Source organism: Oncorhynchus mykiss, chromosome 8 (genome assembly GCF_057628025.1).
Source record: "Oncorhynchus mykiss isolate SJ-2025 chromosome 8, ASM5762802v1, whole genome shotgun sequence".
Lineage (NCBI taxonomy): Eukaryota > Metazoa > Chordata > Actinopteri > Salmoniformes > Salmonidae > Oncorhynchus > Oncorhynchus mykiss.
Genome location: NC_143029.1, coordinates 1,361,651 through 1,379,157, shown reverse-complemented (window position 1 = coordinate 1,379,157; position 17,507 = coordinate 1,361,651). Strand labels below are relative to the sequence as shown.

At 46.7% G+C, this 17,507-nt stretch overlaps 1 protein-coding gene across 2 annotated transcripts in view; it reads left to right on the top strand.

The window, feature by feature from the left end:
- phip (PHIP subunit of CUL4-Ring ligase complex) overlaps window positions 1-8,297 on the top strand; it is a 112,330-nt gene extending 104,033 nt beyond the window's left edge. For both annotated transcript variants that reach the window (XM_036984530.2, XM_036984528.2), the window contains exons 38-40: window positions 309-814; window positions 2,310-2,539; window positions 5,743-8,297. In XM_036984530.2, the coding sequence (XP_036840425.2) occupies window positions 309-814; window positions 2,310-2,539; window positions 5,743-6,470 (1,464 nt within the window). In that variant the 3' untranslated portion in view covers window positions 6,471-8,297. The remainder of the gene's footprint in view (window positions 1-308; window positions 815-2,309; window positions 2,540-5,742) is intronic.
- Window positions 8,298-17,507: the final 9,210 nt, after the last annotated feature.

Sequence of the window (17,507 nt, the reverse complement as noted above, 5' to 3'; positions counted from 1 at the left end):
ATATTAACCTGTTAATACACTCTTATTCATGTAATTAACCTGTTTATACACTTATCATGTTATTAACCTGTTAATACACTCTTATCATGTTATTAACCTGTTAATACACTCTTATTCCTGATATTAACCTGTTTATACACTCTTATCATGTTATTAACCTGTTAATACACTCTTATCATGTTATTAACCTGTTAATACACTCTTATTCATGTTATTAACATGTTAATACACTCTTATTCATGTTATTAACCTGTTAATACACTCTTATCATGTTATTAACCTGTGAATACACTCTTATTCATGTGTAGATCTACAGTATGAGTCTCCGTCTGTCTGCGTTGTTTGAGGAACATGTCAACTCCATCCTGGCTGACTACAAAGCCAGCCATGGACAGACGGACAGAAAGACGAGACATAGAGCAGACAGACAGACCAGACACGTGGCGGACAGACAAACCGACAGACAGACCAGACACGTGGCGGACAGACAAACCGACAGACAGACCAGACACGTGGTGGACAGACAAACCGACAGACAGACCAGACACGTGGCGGACAGACAAACCGAAAGACAGACCAGACACATGGGGGACAGACAAACCGACAGACAGACCAGACACGTGGTGGACAGACAAACCGACAGACAGACCAGACACATGGTGGACAGACAAACTCCCAGACAAACCAGACACATGGTGGACAGACAAACCGACAGACAGACAAGACACGTGGCGGCCAGACAAACCGACAGACAGACAAGACAAGCTATGAAGAGGAGGAGGAGTGACTCTCCCTCCAGCAGCGCTGCCTCAAGGTACCTGATTGGCTAACCTGACCTAGCATCAGAGTGTTAGATCCTTGTGATTGGTTAATCTGACCTAGCATCAGTGTGTTAGAGCCTTGTGATTGGTTAACCTGACCTAGCATCAGAGTGTTAGAGCCTTGTGATTGGTTAACCTGACCTAGCATCAGATTGTTAGAGCCTTGTGATTGGTTAACCTGACCTAGCATCAGAGTGTTAGAGCCTTGTGATTGGTTAACCTGACCTAGCATCAGAGTGTTAGAGCCTTGTGATTGGTTAATCTGACCTAGCATCAGTGTGTTAGAGCCTTGTGATTGGTTAACTTCTTATGGGCAGGTGGGACAGTAGCCACCTGGCCAACATCCGGTGAAATTGCAGAGCGCGAAATTCAAACTACAGCATTATAAATATTAAACTTTCATAAAATCACAAGTGTAATGCATCAAAATAAAGCTTAACTTCTTGTTAATCCAGTCGCCGTGTCAGATTTCAAAAAGGCTCTACGGCAAAAGCACACCATTTGATTACCTGAGGACAGCGCTTCGCATACAAAACCATGAAAAACATATTTCAACCAGGCAGGTACAACACGAAAGTCAGAAATAGCGATATAATAAATGCCTTACCTTTGAAGATCTTCTTCTGTTGGCACCTCAAAAGGTCCCAGTTACATCACAATTGGTCCTTTGTTCGATAAGGTCCTTCTTTATATCCATAAAAACTCAGTTTAGCTGGCGCGCTTATTTAACCCACCCAGTTTCCCTCCATCAAAATGCATACAAAATGAATCCCAAACGTTACTAATAAACTTTTCCAAACGACGTTTATAATCAAACCTTAGGTACCCTAATACGTAAATAAACTATACAATTTAAGATGAAGAATCGTTATTGTCTTTACCAGAGAAAAATACCAAAGAACGCGCTCTCTTCCATGCGCTTGGAAACACTACAGCCAAAATGGGAGCCACCTAGAAAAACTACAATTTCTGGCTCATTTTCAAAAAACCGTCCTGAAACTCTTTCTAAAGACGGTTGACATCTAGTGGAAGCCCTAGGAACTGCAGTCTGGGATGATTTTGCCCTATAATAAAAGTGACAGCCATTGAAAATAGTAGTAGGCTGAAATGTTATTATTTGGGGATGGTTTGTCCTCGGGGTTTCGCCTGCCATTACAGCTCTGTTATACTCACAGACATTATTTGAACAGTTTTAGAAACCAGTGTTTTCTATCCAAATCGACCAATTATATGCATATCCTAGCTTCTGGGCCTGAGTAACAGGCAGTTTACTTTGGGGACGCTTTTCATCCGGACGTGAAAATACTGCCCCCTACCCCAGAGAGGTTAATCTGACCTAGCATTAGAGTGTTAGCACCTTGTGATTGGTTAACCTGACCTAGTATCAGACTGTTAGAGCCTTGTGATTGGTTAACCTGACCGAGCATCAGAGTGTTAGAGCCTTGTGATTGGTCTTTGTGATCTTAACGTTCTATCTCCCTCCTTTAGCCCAGAGAGGAAGAAGCGTGTGTCATCGAGGGGTGTATCCAGACTAGATTCCTTGTCCCCACCCACGGCTCCAGCTGCAGCCCCACAGCGCCCCCCCTCCTTGAGACAGACTCTCCCCATTCGACAGCCCCTCCCCCTCCTCAATGGGAAGGCAGAACAACAGAACCCCGGACGAACGCGCAGCGCCAGGACACAAACACCCTCCACAGCAGACATGCACAGCACTGCAGGTGAGGAGTACACACACACACACACACACACACACACACACACACACACACACACACACACACACACACACACACACACACACACACACACCTACAGACACACACACACACACACCTACAGACACACACACACAAACACACACACACACACACACACACATACACACACACACACCTACACCTACACCTACACACACACACGCACACACCTACAGACACACACACACACACACACCTACAGACAAACACACACACACACACACACACACACACACACACACACACACCTACAGACACACACCTACAGACACACACACACACACCTACAGACACACACACACACACACACACACACACACACACACACCTACAGACACATACACACACCTAGAGACACACACAAACAGACACACACACACAAACACCTACAGACAGACACAGACACACACACAGACATAAACACACACACACCTACAGACACACCCACAGACACGCACACACATGCATACCTACAGACACACACACATATACACACATACATGACATACCCCCTCACCCTCTACAACATACATGACAGACCCTCACCCTCTACAACATACATGACAGACCCCCCCTCACCCTCTACAACATACATGACAGACCCCCCCTCACACTCTATAACATACATGACAGACCCCCCTCACCCTCTACAACATACAGGACAGACCCCCCCCCCCCTCACCCTCTACAACATACAGGACAGACCCCCCCCCCCCTCACCCTCTACAACATACATGACAGACCCCCTCACCCTCTACAACATACATGACATACCCCCCCTCACACTCTATAACATACATGACAGACCCCCCTCACCCTCTACAACATACAGGACAGACCCCCCCCCCCCCTCACCCTCTACAACATACATGACAGACCCCCTCACCCTCTACAACATACATGACAGACCCCCCCTCACCCTCTACAACATACAGAACAGACCCCCCCCCTCACCCTCTACAACATACATGACAGACCCCCCTCACACTCTATAACATACATGACAGACCCCCCTCACCCTCTACAACATACAGGACAGACCCCCCCCCCCTCACCCTCTACAACATACATGACAGACCCCCTCACCCTCTACAACATACATGACAGACCCCCCCTCACCCTCTACAACATACAGAACAGACCCCCCCCCCCTCACCCTCTACAACATACATGACAGACCCCCCCTCACACTCTATAACATACATGACAGACCCCCCTCACCCTCTACAACATACAGGACAGACCCCCCCCCCCCCCCCTCACCCTCTACAACATACATGACAGACCCCCTCACCCTCTACAACATACATGACAGACCCCCCCTCACCCTCTACAACATACAGAACAGACCCCCCCCCCTCACCCTCTACAACATACATGACAGACCCCCCCTCACCCTCTACAACATACAGAACAGACCCCCCCCCCCTCACCCTCTACAACATACATGACAGACCCCCTCACCCTCTACAACATACATGACAGACCCCCTCACCCTCTACAACATACATGACAGACCCCCCTCACCCTCTACAACATACAGGACAGACCCCCCTCACCCTCTCCAACATACATGACAGACCCCGTCACCCACTACAACATACATGACAGACCCCCTCACCCTCTACAACATACATGACAGACCCCCCCCTCACCCTCTACAACATACATGACAGACCCCCCCTCACCCTCTACAACATACATGACAGACCCCCTCACCCTCTACAACATACATGACAGACCCCGTCACCCACTACAACATACATGACGGACCCCCTCACCCTCTACAACATACATGACAGACCCCCTCACCCTCTACAACATACATGACAGACCCCCTCACCCTCTACAACATACAGGACAGACCCCCCTCACCCTCTACAACATACATGACAGACCCCCTCACCCTCTACAACATACATGACAGACCCCCTCACCCTCTACAACATACATGTCAGACCCCCCTCACCCTCTACAACATACAGGACTGACCCCCCTCACCCTCTACAACATACATGACAGACCCCCTCACCCTCTACAACATACATGACAGACCCCCTCACCCTCTACAACATACATGTCAGACCCCCCTCACCCACTACAACATACATGACAGACCCCCTCACCCTCTACAACATACATGACAGACCCCCTCACCCTCTACAACATACATGTCAGACCCCCCTCACCCTCTACAACATACAGGACAGACCCCCCTCACCCTCTACAACATACATGACAGACCCCCCTCACCCTCTACAACATACAGGACAGACCCCCCCTCACCCTCTACAACATACAGGACAGACCCCCCTCACCCTCTACAACATACAGGACAGACCCCCCTCACCCTCTACAACATACAGGACAGACCCCCCCTCACCCTCTACAACATACAGGACATACCCCCCCCTCAACCTCTACAACATACAGGACATACCCCCCCTCACCCTCTACAACATACAGGACATACCCCCCCCCTCACCCTCTACAACATACAAGACAGTCCCCCCCCTCACCCTCTACAACATACAGGACAGACCCCCCTCACCCTCTACAACATACAGGACAGACCCCCCCTCACCCTCTACAACATACAGGACAGACCCCCCTCACCCTCTACAACATACAGGACAGACCCCCCTCACCCTCTACAACATACAAGACAGTCCCCCCCCTCACCCTCTACAACATACAGGACAGACCCCCCTCACCCTCTACAACATACAGGACAGACCCCCCCTCACCCTCTACAACATACAGGACAGACCCCCCTCACCCTCTACAACATACAGGACAGACCCCCCTCACCCTCTACAACATACAGGACAGACCCCCCCTCACCCTCTACAACATACAGGACATACCCCCCCCTCAACCTCTACAACATACAGGACATACCCCCCCTCACCCTCTACAACATACAGGACATACCCCCCCCTCACCCTCTACAACATACAAGACAGTCCCCCCCCTCACCCTCTACAACATACAGGACATACCCCCCCCTCACCCTCTACAACATACAAGACAGTCCCCACCCTCACCCTCTACAACATACAGGACAGACCCCCCCTCACCCTCTCCAACATATAACACTGCAGGTAAATAGTACACATACGACTGATTGGTTGATTGAACTCACAATCTCTCTCTCCCCCCAGCCTCCCCTCGTAGCCCCTCGCCCCAGGCTACTGCCCACCTGAATGGCCACAGTAGTCAGGAGACAGTCGGCGTGTCTGCAGGTCGGAGGGGACGGAGACCCAGAGCAGTGACCCCTGAACCCAGTCCTAGCCCTGCCCCCAAGGGTCGCCCGCCCGGCAGGAAGAGAGGCAGGAAGTCCAAACAGGAACTAGAGGCCATGAGGAGGGGCCTCCGGCGAAGCTCCACCCCAGAGGACAAGCTCAACCAATCCACAGGCGACGAGGGCGGGACTTCCTCTGCCCAGGAAGCGTCTGTGCTGTCGGGGGCCGGACTTCCAGGAACGCCACGGCGCCGCGGTAGGCCAAGACTGGTCAGGACAGAGATAGCCCCTCCCCCTTCCAGCCCCGAGCCCTCCCCTTCCCCTTTGAGGAGGAGCAGCCGGCGAATCAACGACGAGATGACTCCCCCTGCCCGGTCTCTGCAACAATCACAGCGCGTGAGGGCATCGCCACAGGACGAAAACGACGATGAAGAGGAGGAGGCGGAACAGGAAGGGGAGGGGTCAGCGGGATCGATGCGTACACGTAACCGGGGGCGACGGACGGCATACTACACGGAGGAGGACTCAGAGGAGGAGGAGCAGAGACAACTCCTGGTTGAAGACTCCTCCCTCACCTTCGGCACTTCCTCCAAGGGGCGTGTCCGCAAGCTCACAGACAAGGCCAAGGCCAACCTCATCGGCTGGTAACCATGACAACCACCCGCCATTATTATGGGATGGTTACCACGACAACTACACCCTGGTAACCACGACAACCATGCATTTACTTTGGGCTGGTAACAAAGACAACCCCCCACTTCCAGACCAGAGGAGAAGATTGGTTCGTCTGACTACGCCATGTTGTAGAGCAGGCTGCTCCTGGTGTGTCCCCGTCCCTGTGTCCATACTCACCCCTTCACACCGTAGACCAGCCTGAAGGTCCTTGGATGACTCTCCCACAAACCTAGTCTCCTGTGGGGTTTGACTCCGTCTTCTGAACAGACAACCACATGACCATGGACACACACACATACAGACGCTGTAAAAGCTTCCTGTGTCTCCTTATGTGGTCAACAGGACCGTAGACTGACTCTGCTCTCTGACTGTTCTCTCTGACCATCTCTCTGACCGTCTCTCTGACCGTCTCTCTGACTGTTCTCTCTGACCGTCTCTCTGACTGTTCTCTCTGACCGTCTCTCTGGCCGTCTCTCTGACCGTCTCTCTGACCGTCTCTCTGGCCGTCTCTCTGACTGTTCTCTCTGACCGTCTCTCTGGCCGTCTCTCTGACCGTCTCTCTGACCGTCTCTCTGACCGTCTCTCTGGCCGTCTCTCTGACCGTCTCTCTGACTGTTCTCTCTGACCGTCTCTCTGACCGTCTCTCTGACTGTTCTCTCTGACCGTCTCTCTGACCGTCTCTCTGACTGTTCTCTCTGACCGTCTCTCTGGCCGTCTCTCTGACCGTCTCTCTGACTGTTCTCTCTGACCGTCTCTCTGGCCGTCTCTCTGACCGTCTCTCTGACTGTTCTCTCTGACCGTCTCTCTGACCGTCTCTCTGGCCGTCTCTCTGACCGTCTCTCTGACTGTTCTCTCTGACCGTCTCTCTGGCCGTCTCTCTGACCGTCTCTCTGACTGTTCTCTCTGACCGTCTCTCTGACCGTCTCTCTGCTTGTTCTCTCTGACAGTTCTCTCTGGCCATCTCAATGTGTGTTCATGTTTGCATGTGTGTGCACAACACCAAATGGGTAGGGAGTGTGCACAACACCAAATGGGTAGCGAGTGTGTATCATAGTGAGTTGTGTGGTGGTTCTATCCAGAGAGAGAAAGAGAGCTGATTGAAGGTTGTGTCTGTATGAAAGACAGTCCTCATCATTAGCAATACCTGGTGCCTTTCTGTGGGGTTTACCTGTGTGTGGGTGGGTGGGTTGGTGTGGGTGGGTTGGTGTGTGTGTGTGTGTGTGTGTGTGAGAGAGAGATCTGTGTAGTTTAGTGTACAACCAGTGGTGTCATACAGTTTGATGGAAGTTGATATCAGAGTGTATTCTTGATAAGAGACGTTGTCATCTGTCTGTACTATAGGCCAGATATTGTTGTTCAGTTGAAGATTCAGAGGCTAGCCTGGTCTCGGATTGGTTTGGGCTATCCCGTCATCTCCTTGGTATGACTGAGAGGCAAGGAGTGGCATGATGGCACAAACAGACTGGTACCCAGGCTATATGTCTTTAACCCTGTTGTCCAGTTAGCAGAGGGACTAGACACCTTGTATCATTTGAATGAAATCTAATTAAATGTTGATATTTCAAATGTCTGTTTGTAAGGTGATCACATGCAGTCCTACCGAAGGCTGTGGCGGTCATGATGTTTCGTCCACCAGTTATTGTCATGGAAAAAGACTCTCGGTCTCATGATAATTAACCGTTAATTAACATAAATACATTTAGCATCTCCAGGCCTCCGAACAAGCCGCTGATGCGCGCCTTCGGGACATCTACATTTAAAAGTCTAATAAATAAATGGAATATACACCATCACAATAAAGCCATTATTTATTTTAAGTCTATAGAAACATTATGACATGAGAACATTGTATTTCAGAAGAACAGAATATGAGTTGTCCTACTGTATGTTATCTGGCTATAGGCTTGTTCATTCATCAGACTAGATACTGTATGTTATCTGTCTGTAGGCTTGTTCATTTATCAGACTAGATACTATATGTTATCTGTCTATAGGCTTGTTCATTTATCAGACTAGATACTATATGTTATCTGTCTATAGGCTTGTTCATTTATCAGACTAGATACTATATGTTATCTGTCTATAGGCTTGTTCATTCATCATACTAGATACTGTATGTTATCTGGCTATAGGCTTGTTCATTTATTAGACTAGATACTATATGTTATCTGTCTATAGGCTTGTTCATTCATCAGACTAGATACTGTATGTTATCTGGCTGTAGGCTTGTTCATTTATCAGACTAGATACTGTATGTTATCTGGCTATAGACTGTAGGCTTGTTCATTTATCAGACTAGATACTGTATGTTATCTGGCTGTAGACTGTAGGCTTGTTCATTTATCAGACTAGATACTGTATGTTATCTGGCTGTAGACTGTAGGCTTGTTCATTTATCAGACTAGATACTGTATGTTATCTGGCTATAGGCTTGTTCATTTATCAGACTAGATACTGTATGTTATCTGGCTGTAGGCTTGTTCATTTATCAGACTAGATACTGTATGTTATCTGGCTATAGACTGTAGGCTTGTTCATTTATCAGACTAGATAATGTATGTTATCTGGCTATAGACTGTAGGCTTGTTCATTTATTCGACTAGATACTGTATGTTATCTGCCTCTGATATGGGCTATAGGCTGTAGACTTGTTCATTTATCTGACAAGATGTGCTCATAAGTCCCACGTAAGATCATTTGAAACAGGTCCGATACACTAGAATGAGAGTTATTTGGTAACTTTAGTTAGCCTCAGGCTGCACATACTGTTCTCTCATCAAGTGATCATATTTTCACATCAGACTATTATCAATTTAATACTGTCTTTACTAATATGAAAAATGAGTTGAGATTTAGAATGGCCCAGTATGAAACGGGCAGGAACAGGAAACACATGTCATCTGTACGCACTGGAACAGCGAATGGGCAGGAACAGGAAACACATGTCATCTGTACGCACTGGAACAGCGAATGGAGGTCGAGCGCTTTCCCACCGGTCCATTTTGTAGGCTGCTTCGGTTTTACTGATTTTTTTTGTTGTTGAGAAATTTGGCAAGGAAACATATTTCACTAAACTGTTGACAGCCTCTATCTCTCTGCACTCTCCAGAAATGAATGAAGGAGAGAGAGGAGGAGATGGAAACGCACGGTGGAGAGATGGTGGACTCCTAACCGGATCCAAACTAGATGGAACCAGATCAAACCAGATTTAAATGGACTGAAGCGAACTGGAGACTGATTTCTTAGATTTTGTGTTTGTTCTGATTGTGCCTTGGATACTCTCTCTCTCTCTCCTGGATACCCTCTCTCTCTCTCTCTCTCCCTCTCTCTCTCTCCTGAATTCTCTCTCTCTCTCTCTCTCTCTCTCTCTCTCTCTCCTGGATACCCTCTCTCTTTCTCTCTCTCTCTCTCCTAAATTCTCTCTCTCTCTCTCTCTCCTGGATACCCTCTCTCTCTCCCTCTCTCTCTCTCTCCTGAATTATCTCTCTCTCTCTCTCTCTCTCTCTCCTGGATACCCTCTCTCTTTCGCTCTCTCTCCTGGATACTCTCTCTCTCTCTCTCTCGCTCTCTCCTGGATACTCTCTCTCTCCTGGATACCCTCTCTCTCTTTCTCTCTCTCCTGGATACCCTCTCTCCCTCTCTCTCTCTCCTGAATACTCTCTCTCTCTCTCTCTCTCTCTCCTGGATACCCTCTCTCTCTTTCTCTCTCTCTCCTGGATACCCTCTCTCTCTTTCTCTCTCTCTCCTGGATACCCTCCCTCTCTCTCTCTCCTGGATACCCTCTCTCTCCTGGATACCCCCTCTCTCTCTCTCTCTCTCTCTCTCTCTCTCTCCTGGATACCCTCCCTCTCTCTCTCTCTCCTAGATACCCTCTCTCTCTTTCTCTCTCTCTCCTGGATACCCTCTCTCTCTTTCTCTCTCTCCTGGATACCCTCTCTCTCTCTCTCTCTGTCTCTCTCTCTCTCTCCTGGATACCTTCTCTCTCTCTCTCTCTCTCTCTCTCTCTCTCCTGGATACCCTCCCTCTCTCTCTCTCTCTCTCTCTCTCCTGGATACCTTCTCTCTCTCTCTCCTGGATACCCTCCCTCTCTCTCTCTCTCTCTCTCCTGGATACCCTCCCTCTCTCTCCCTCTCTCTCTCTCTCTCCTGGATACCCTCCCTCTCTCTCCTGGATACCCTCTCTCTCCTGGATACCTTCCCTCTCCTGGATACCTTCCCTCTCCTGGATACCCTCTCTCTCCTGGATACCCTCCCTCTCTCTCTCTCTCTCCTGGATACCCTCTCTCTCCTGGATACCCTCTTTCTCCTGGATACCATCTCTCTCCTGGATACCCCCTCTTTCCTGGATACCCTCCCTCTCCTGGATACTGTCGAAAACAGCAGGTCCGGGACAAGGTAGCACGTTGTCCGGTGAACAGGTCAGAGTTCCATAGCCACAGTCAGAACAGTTAAAACTGGAGCAGCAGCACGACCAGCTGGACTGGGAACAGCCAGGAGTCATCAGGCCAGGTAGTCCTGATGCATGGTCCTAGGGCTCAGGTCCTCTGGGAGGAGAGGGGGAGAGAGAGAATTACAGGGAGCATACTTCAATTAACACCCCCTAAACAAATCAGTCGTAGTGATCAGTTCTAGACAGGACTGGACAGACAGACAGACTACACTAGACATATAGACTGGACAGAAAGACAGACTACACTCTAGACATATAGACTGGACAGACAGACAGACTACACTAGACATATAGACTGGACAGAAAGACAGATTACACTCTAGACATATAGACTGGACAGAAAGACAGACTACACTAGACATATAGACTGGACAGAAAGACAGACTACACTCTAGACATATAGACTGGACAGACAGACAGACTACACTAGACATATAGACTGGACAGAAAGACAGACTACACTCTAGACATATAGACTGGACAGACAGACAGACTACACTAGACATATAGACTGGACAGAAAGACAGACTACACTCTAGACATATAGACTGGACAGACAGACAGACTACACTAGACATACAGACTGGACAGAAAGACAGACTACACTCTAGACATATAGACTGGACAGAAAGACAGACTACACTAGACATATAGACTGGACAGACAGACAGACTACACTCTAGACATATAGACTGGACAGAAAGACAGACTACACTAGACATATAGACTGGACAGAAAGACAGACTACACTCTAGACATATAGACTGGACAGACAGACAGACTACACTAGACATACAGACTGGACAGACAGACAGACTACACTAGACATACAGACTGGACAGACAGACTACACTGGACATATAGACTGGACAGACAGACAGACAGACTACACTAGACATACAGACTGGACAGACAGACTACACTAGACATATAGACTGGACAGACAGACAGACAGACTACACTAGACATATAGACTGGACAGACAGACTACACTAGACATACAGTGGGGAGAACAAGTATTTGATACACTGCTGTTTTTGCAGGTTTTCCTACTTACAAAGCATGTAGAGGTCTGTAATTTTTATCATAGGTACAGTGCCTTGCGAAAGTATTCGGCCCCCTTGAACTTTGCGACCTTTTGCCACATTTCAGGCTTCAAACATAAAGATATAAAACTGTATTTTTTTGTGAAGAATCAACAACAAGTGGGACACAATCATGAAGTGGAACGACGTATAAATGCACCTGCACTGTGATAGTCTCAGAGGTCCGTTAAAAGCGCAGAGAGCATCATGAAGAACAAGGAACACACCAGGCAGGTCCAAGATACTGTTGTGAAGAAGTTTAAAGCCGGATTTGGATACAAAAAGATTTCCCAAGCTTTAAACATCCCAAGGAGCACTGTGCAAGCGATAATATTGAAATGGAAGGAGTATCAGACCACTGCAAATCTACCAAGACCCGGCCGTCCCTCTAAACTTTCAGCTCATACAAGGAGAAGACTGATCAGAGATGCAGCCAAGAGGCCCATGATCACTCTGGATGAACTGCAGAGATCTACAGCTGAGGTGGGAGACTCTGTCCATAGGACAACAATCAGTCGTATATTGCACAAATCTGGCCTTTATGGAAGAGTGGCAAGAAGAAAGCCATTTCTTAAAGATATCCATAAAAAGTGTTGTTTAAAGTTTGCCACAAGCCACCTGGGAGACACACCAAACATGTGGAAGAAGGTGCTCAATCACCCTGAACACACCATCCCCACTGTCAAACATGGTGGTGGCAGCATCATGGTTTGGGCCTGCTTTTCTTCAGCAGGGACAGGGAAGATGGTTACAATTGATGGGAAGATTGGATGGAGCCAAATACAGGACCATTCTGGAAGAAAACCTGATGAAGTCTGCAAAAGACCTGAGACTGGGACGGAGATTTGTCTTCCAACAAGACAATGATCCAAAACATAAAGCAAGATCTACAATGGAAGGGTTCAAAAATAAACATATCCAGGTGTTAGAATGGCCAAGTCAAAGTCCAGACCTGAATCCAATCGAGAATCTGTGGAAAGAACTGAAAACTGTTCACAAATGCTCTCCATCCAACCTCACTGAGCTCGAGCTGTTTTGCAAGGAGGAATGGGAAAAAAATTCAGTCTCTCGATGTGCAAAACTGATAGAGACATACCCCAAGCGACTTACAGCTGTAATCGCAGCAAAAGGTGGCGCTACAAAGTATTAACTTAAGGGGGCTGAATAATTTTGCACGCCCAATTTTTCAGTTTTTGATTTGTTGAAAAAGTTTGAAATATCCAATAAATGTCGTTCCACTTCATGATTGTGTCCCACTTGTTGTTGATTCTTCACAAAAAAATACAGTTTTATATCTTTATGTTTGAAGCCTGAAAAGTGGCAAAAGGTCGCAAAGTTCAAGGGGGCCGAATACTTTCGCAAGGCACTGTACACTTTAACTGTCAGAGACGGAATCTAAAACAAAAATCCAGAAAACCACATTGTATGATTTTTAAGTAATTAATTTGCATTTTATTGCATGACATAAGTATTTGATCACTTACCAACCAGTAAGAATTCCGGCTCTCACAGACCTGTTAGTTTTTCTTTAAGAAGCCCTCCTGTTCTCCACTCATCACCTGTATTAACTGCACCTGTTTGAACTCGTTACCTGTATAAAAGACACCTGTCCACACACTCAATCAAACAGACTCCAACCTCTCCACAATGGCCAAGACCAGAGAGCTGTGTAAGGACATCAGGGATAAAATTGTAGACCTGCACAGGGCTGGGATGGGTTACAGGAGAATAGGCAAGCAGCTTGGTGAGAAGGCAACAACTGTTGGCGCAATTATTAGAAAATGGAAGAAGTTCAAGATGACGGTCAATCACCCTCAGTCTGGGGCTCCATGCAAGATCTCACCTCGGTGGGGCATCAATGATCATCAATGATCATCATAATTAATACAAATTAATTACTTAAAAATCATACAATGTGATTTTCTGGATTTTTGTTTTAGATTCTGTCTCTCACAGTTGAAGTGTACCTATGATAAAAATTACAGACCTCAACATGCTTTGTAAGTAGGAAAACCTGCAAAATCGGCAGTGTATCAAATACTTGTTCTCCCCATTGTATATACTGTGCTGGACAGACAGACAGACTGGGATGTACAGAGAGACAGACTATACTGGACAGACATACACATTTACTGGGCTGTCAAGCATAGTCTGTCTGTCTAGTATGTCTGTCTTTCCAGTGTAGTCTCTTTCTCTCTCTCTTTCAATTGTTCAATTCAATTCAGTTTGCTTTATTGGCATGATGTAACAATGTACATATTTGCAAAGCTTACTTTGGAGATTTACAATATTAACATAATTAATAATAATAATTATCAATATTGTCAACAGGACAACAGTAACAACAATAATCATTGAACAATAACTTTAAACAGGTTGATTGGTCTGTCAGACACGACACTGTCCCTCATCTATTGGCTGGCAGCAATGTAGTGCGCTGCCAACCCACAGCTCTCTGCGTCCTCCCCCTACAGGACGGGTACCCTACTCTCATCAGAGAGGCCTTTGAAACCTTGAATAAGGTTTTACATTTGGGGAAATGACACTCTCTAATTGTTTTATATTTTTGACATTTTATCAGGAAATGCAGCTCTGTCTAGGGTTCTGCTGTGGTGCAGAACTTTCCCCTACAGGTTTTCCTGTGTCTACCCTTCTCAATGGCAAGGCTGTTCTCACTGAGCCTGTACGTTGTCAAGGTTTTTATAAGGTTTTGATCAGTAACCATGGTCAAATAGTTTGCCACGGTGTTCTGTCGATTTAGGACCAGATAGCACTGCATTTTGCTTTGTGCTTGTTCTTGTGTTTCCCAAAAAGCAATTTAGTTTTGTTTTTGTAATTTGTTTTATTCTGATTGATTGGATGTTCTGGTCCTGAGACTTCAGTGTGTTAGTAGAACAGGTTTGTGAACTCAGCCCCAGGACCAGCTGGATGAGGGGACTGAGGCTTCAGTGTGTTAGTAGAACAGGTTTGTGAACTCAGCCCCAGGACCAGCTGGATGAGGGGACTGAGGCTTCAGTGTGTTAGTAGAACAGGTTTGTGAACTCAGCCCCAGGACCAGCTGGATGAGGGGACTGAGGCTTCAGTGTGTTAGTAGAACAGGTTAGTGAACTCAGCCCCAGGACCAGCTGGATGAGGGGACTGAGGCTTCAGTGTGTTAGTAGAACAGGTTTGTGAACTCAGGACCAGCTGGATGAGGGGACTGAGGCTTCAGTGTGTTAGTAGAACAGGTTAGTGAACTCAGCCCCAGGACCAGCTGGATGAGGGGACTGAGGCTTCAGTGTGTTAGTAGAACAGGTTTGTGAACTCAGGCCCAGCTGGATGAAGGGACTGAGGCTTCAGCATGTTAGTAAAACAGGTTAGTGAACTCAGGACCAGCTGGATGAGGGGACTCTTTTCTTTGCTCAGCTCTTGGCATTGCAGGGCTTGGTAATGATATGAGAGGGGGTCGCTGTATTTTAGATGTTTCCAAAACTGAATTGCTCTTTTTTGAGTTTTTATTATTAGTGGATATTGGCCTAATTCTGCCCTGCATGCATTGTTTGTAGTTTTCCTCTGGACATGTAGGATAATCTTACAGATCTCTGCATGCAGGGTTTCAATGGGGTGTTTTTCCTATTTGATGAAATCTTGTTTTGTTTTTGTTTTGGACTCCACACCTCGCTGCCATAAAGTGCAATTGGTTCAATGACACATTCAATTAGTTTTAGCCAATTTGCATAGATATTTCAATTCGTATGCTCTCTCTCTCTCTCTCTCTCTCTCTCTCTCTGTGTGTGTGTGTCTCTCTCTCTCTCTCTCTCTCTCTCTTTCTCTCTCTCTCTCTGTCTCTCTCTCTCTCTCTCTCTCTCTCTCTCTCTCTCTCTCTCTCTCTCTCTCTCTCTCTCTCACTGACACAAACTTTTCTGTGACTCTGGTCACTTTTTTAAATGATTGTTTTGTTTTTGTGATAATTTTTTTAACGCCAAATCAATCCTGTGGCACTGAGATCCAGATCACGGCTTAATGAATGTCTCCTATCAGTCTACACACCCCTCTGTCCCCTCTCCTCTCAGTGGTCTACACCCTGTCAGTCTACACACCCCTCTGTCCCCTCTCCTCTCAGTGGTCTACACCCTGTCAGTCTACACACCCCTCTGTCCCCTCTCCTCTCAGTGGTCTACACCCTGTCAGTCTACACACCCCTCTGTCCCCTCTCCTCTCAGTGGTCTACACCCTGTCAGTCTACACACCCCTCTGTCCCCTCTCCTCTCAGTGGTCTACACCCTGTCAGTCTACATACCCCTCTGTCCCCTCTCCTCTCAGTGGAATATACAGTCTACAGAAAGTATTCACACCCCTTGACTTTTACCACATTTTGTTGTTACAGCCTGAATTTTGATCTACACACACCTCATAAATGTCAAAGTGGAATTTTGTATTCAACGTGCTTAACAAGTCACATAATAAGTTGCATGGACTCACTCTGTGTGCAATAATAGTGTTTAACATGATTTTTGAATGACCACCTCATCTCTGTACCCCACAAATACAATTATCTGTAAGGTCCCTCAGTCGAGCAGTGAATTTCAAACACAGATTCACCCACAAAGACCAGGGATGTTTTTCCAAACTGATTAGTAGATGTGTAAAAAAGAATATCCCTTTGAGCATGGTGAAGTTATTAATTAGCCTTTTAAGGGTTTATCAATACACTACAAAGATACAGATACAAAGATTCCTAACTCAGTTGCCGGAGAGGAAGGAAACCGCTCAGGGATTTTACCATGAGGCCAATGGTGACTTTAAAACAGTTACAGAGTTTAATGGCTGTGATAAAAGAAAACTGAGGATGGATCAACAACACTGCAGTTACTCCACAATACTAACCTAAATGACAGACTGAAAAGACAGCCTGTACAGAACAAAAATATTCCATAACATGCATCCTGCATCCAGGTAATATTGCATAAATTGAGGCAAATAAATATTTTTTATGTTCTGAATATGAAGTGCTGGATTTTCCACAAACTTAAAACATCATTAAGTACCACTCTTCATATTTTCAAGCATGGTGGTGGCTGCATCATGTTATGGGTATGCTTGCCATCAGCAAGGACTGGGGAGTTTTTTTAAAGATAAAACGAAACGGAATAGAGCTGAGCACAGGCAAAATCCTAGAGGAAAACCTGGTTCAGTCTGCTTTCCAACAGACACTGGGAGACGAATTCACCTTTCAGCAGGACAATAACCTAAAACACAAGGCCAAATATACACTGGAGTTGCTTACATTGAATGTTCCTGAGTGACCTAGATACAGTTTTGACTTAAATTGGCTTGGAAATCTATGGCAAGAAAAAGTCAAGGAGTGTGAATACTTTCTGAAGGTACTGTACATGTTATTTAGTGATACGTGACAGCTGTAGTACCTGATGTGTGTACCGTGTCACAGTTGCCCTCTGGGGTCTGCAAGGGTCAGGGGTGAGAGGTCACCGTGGGG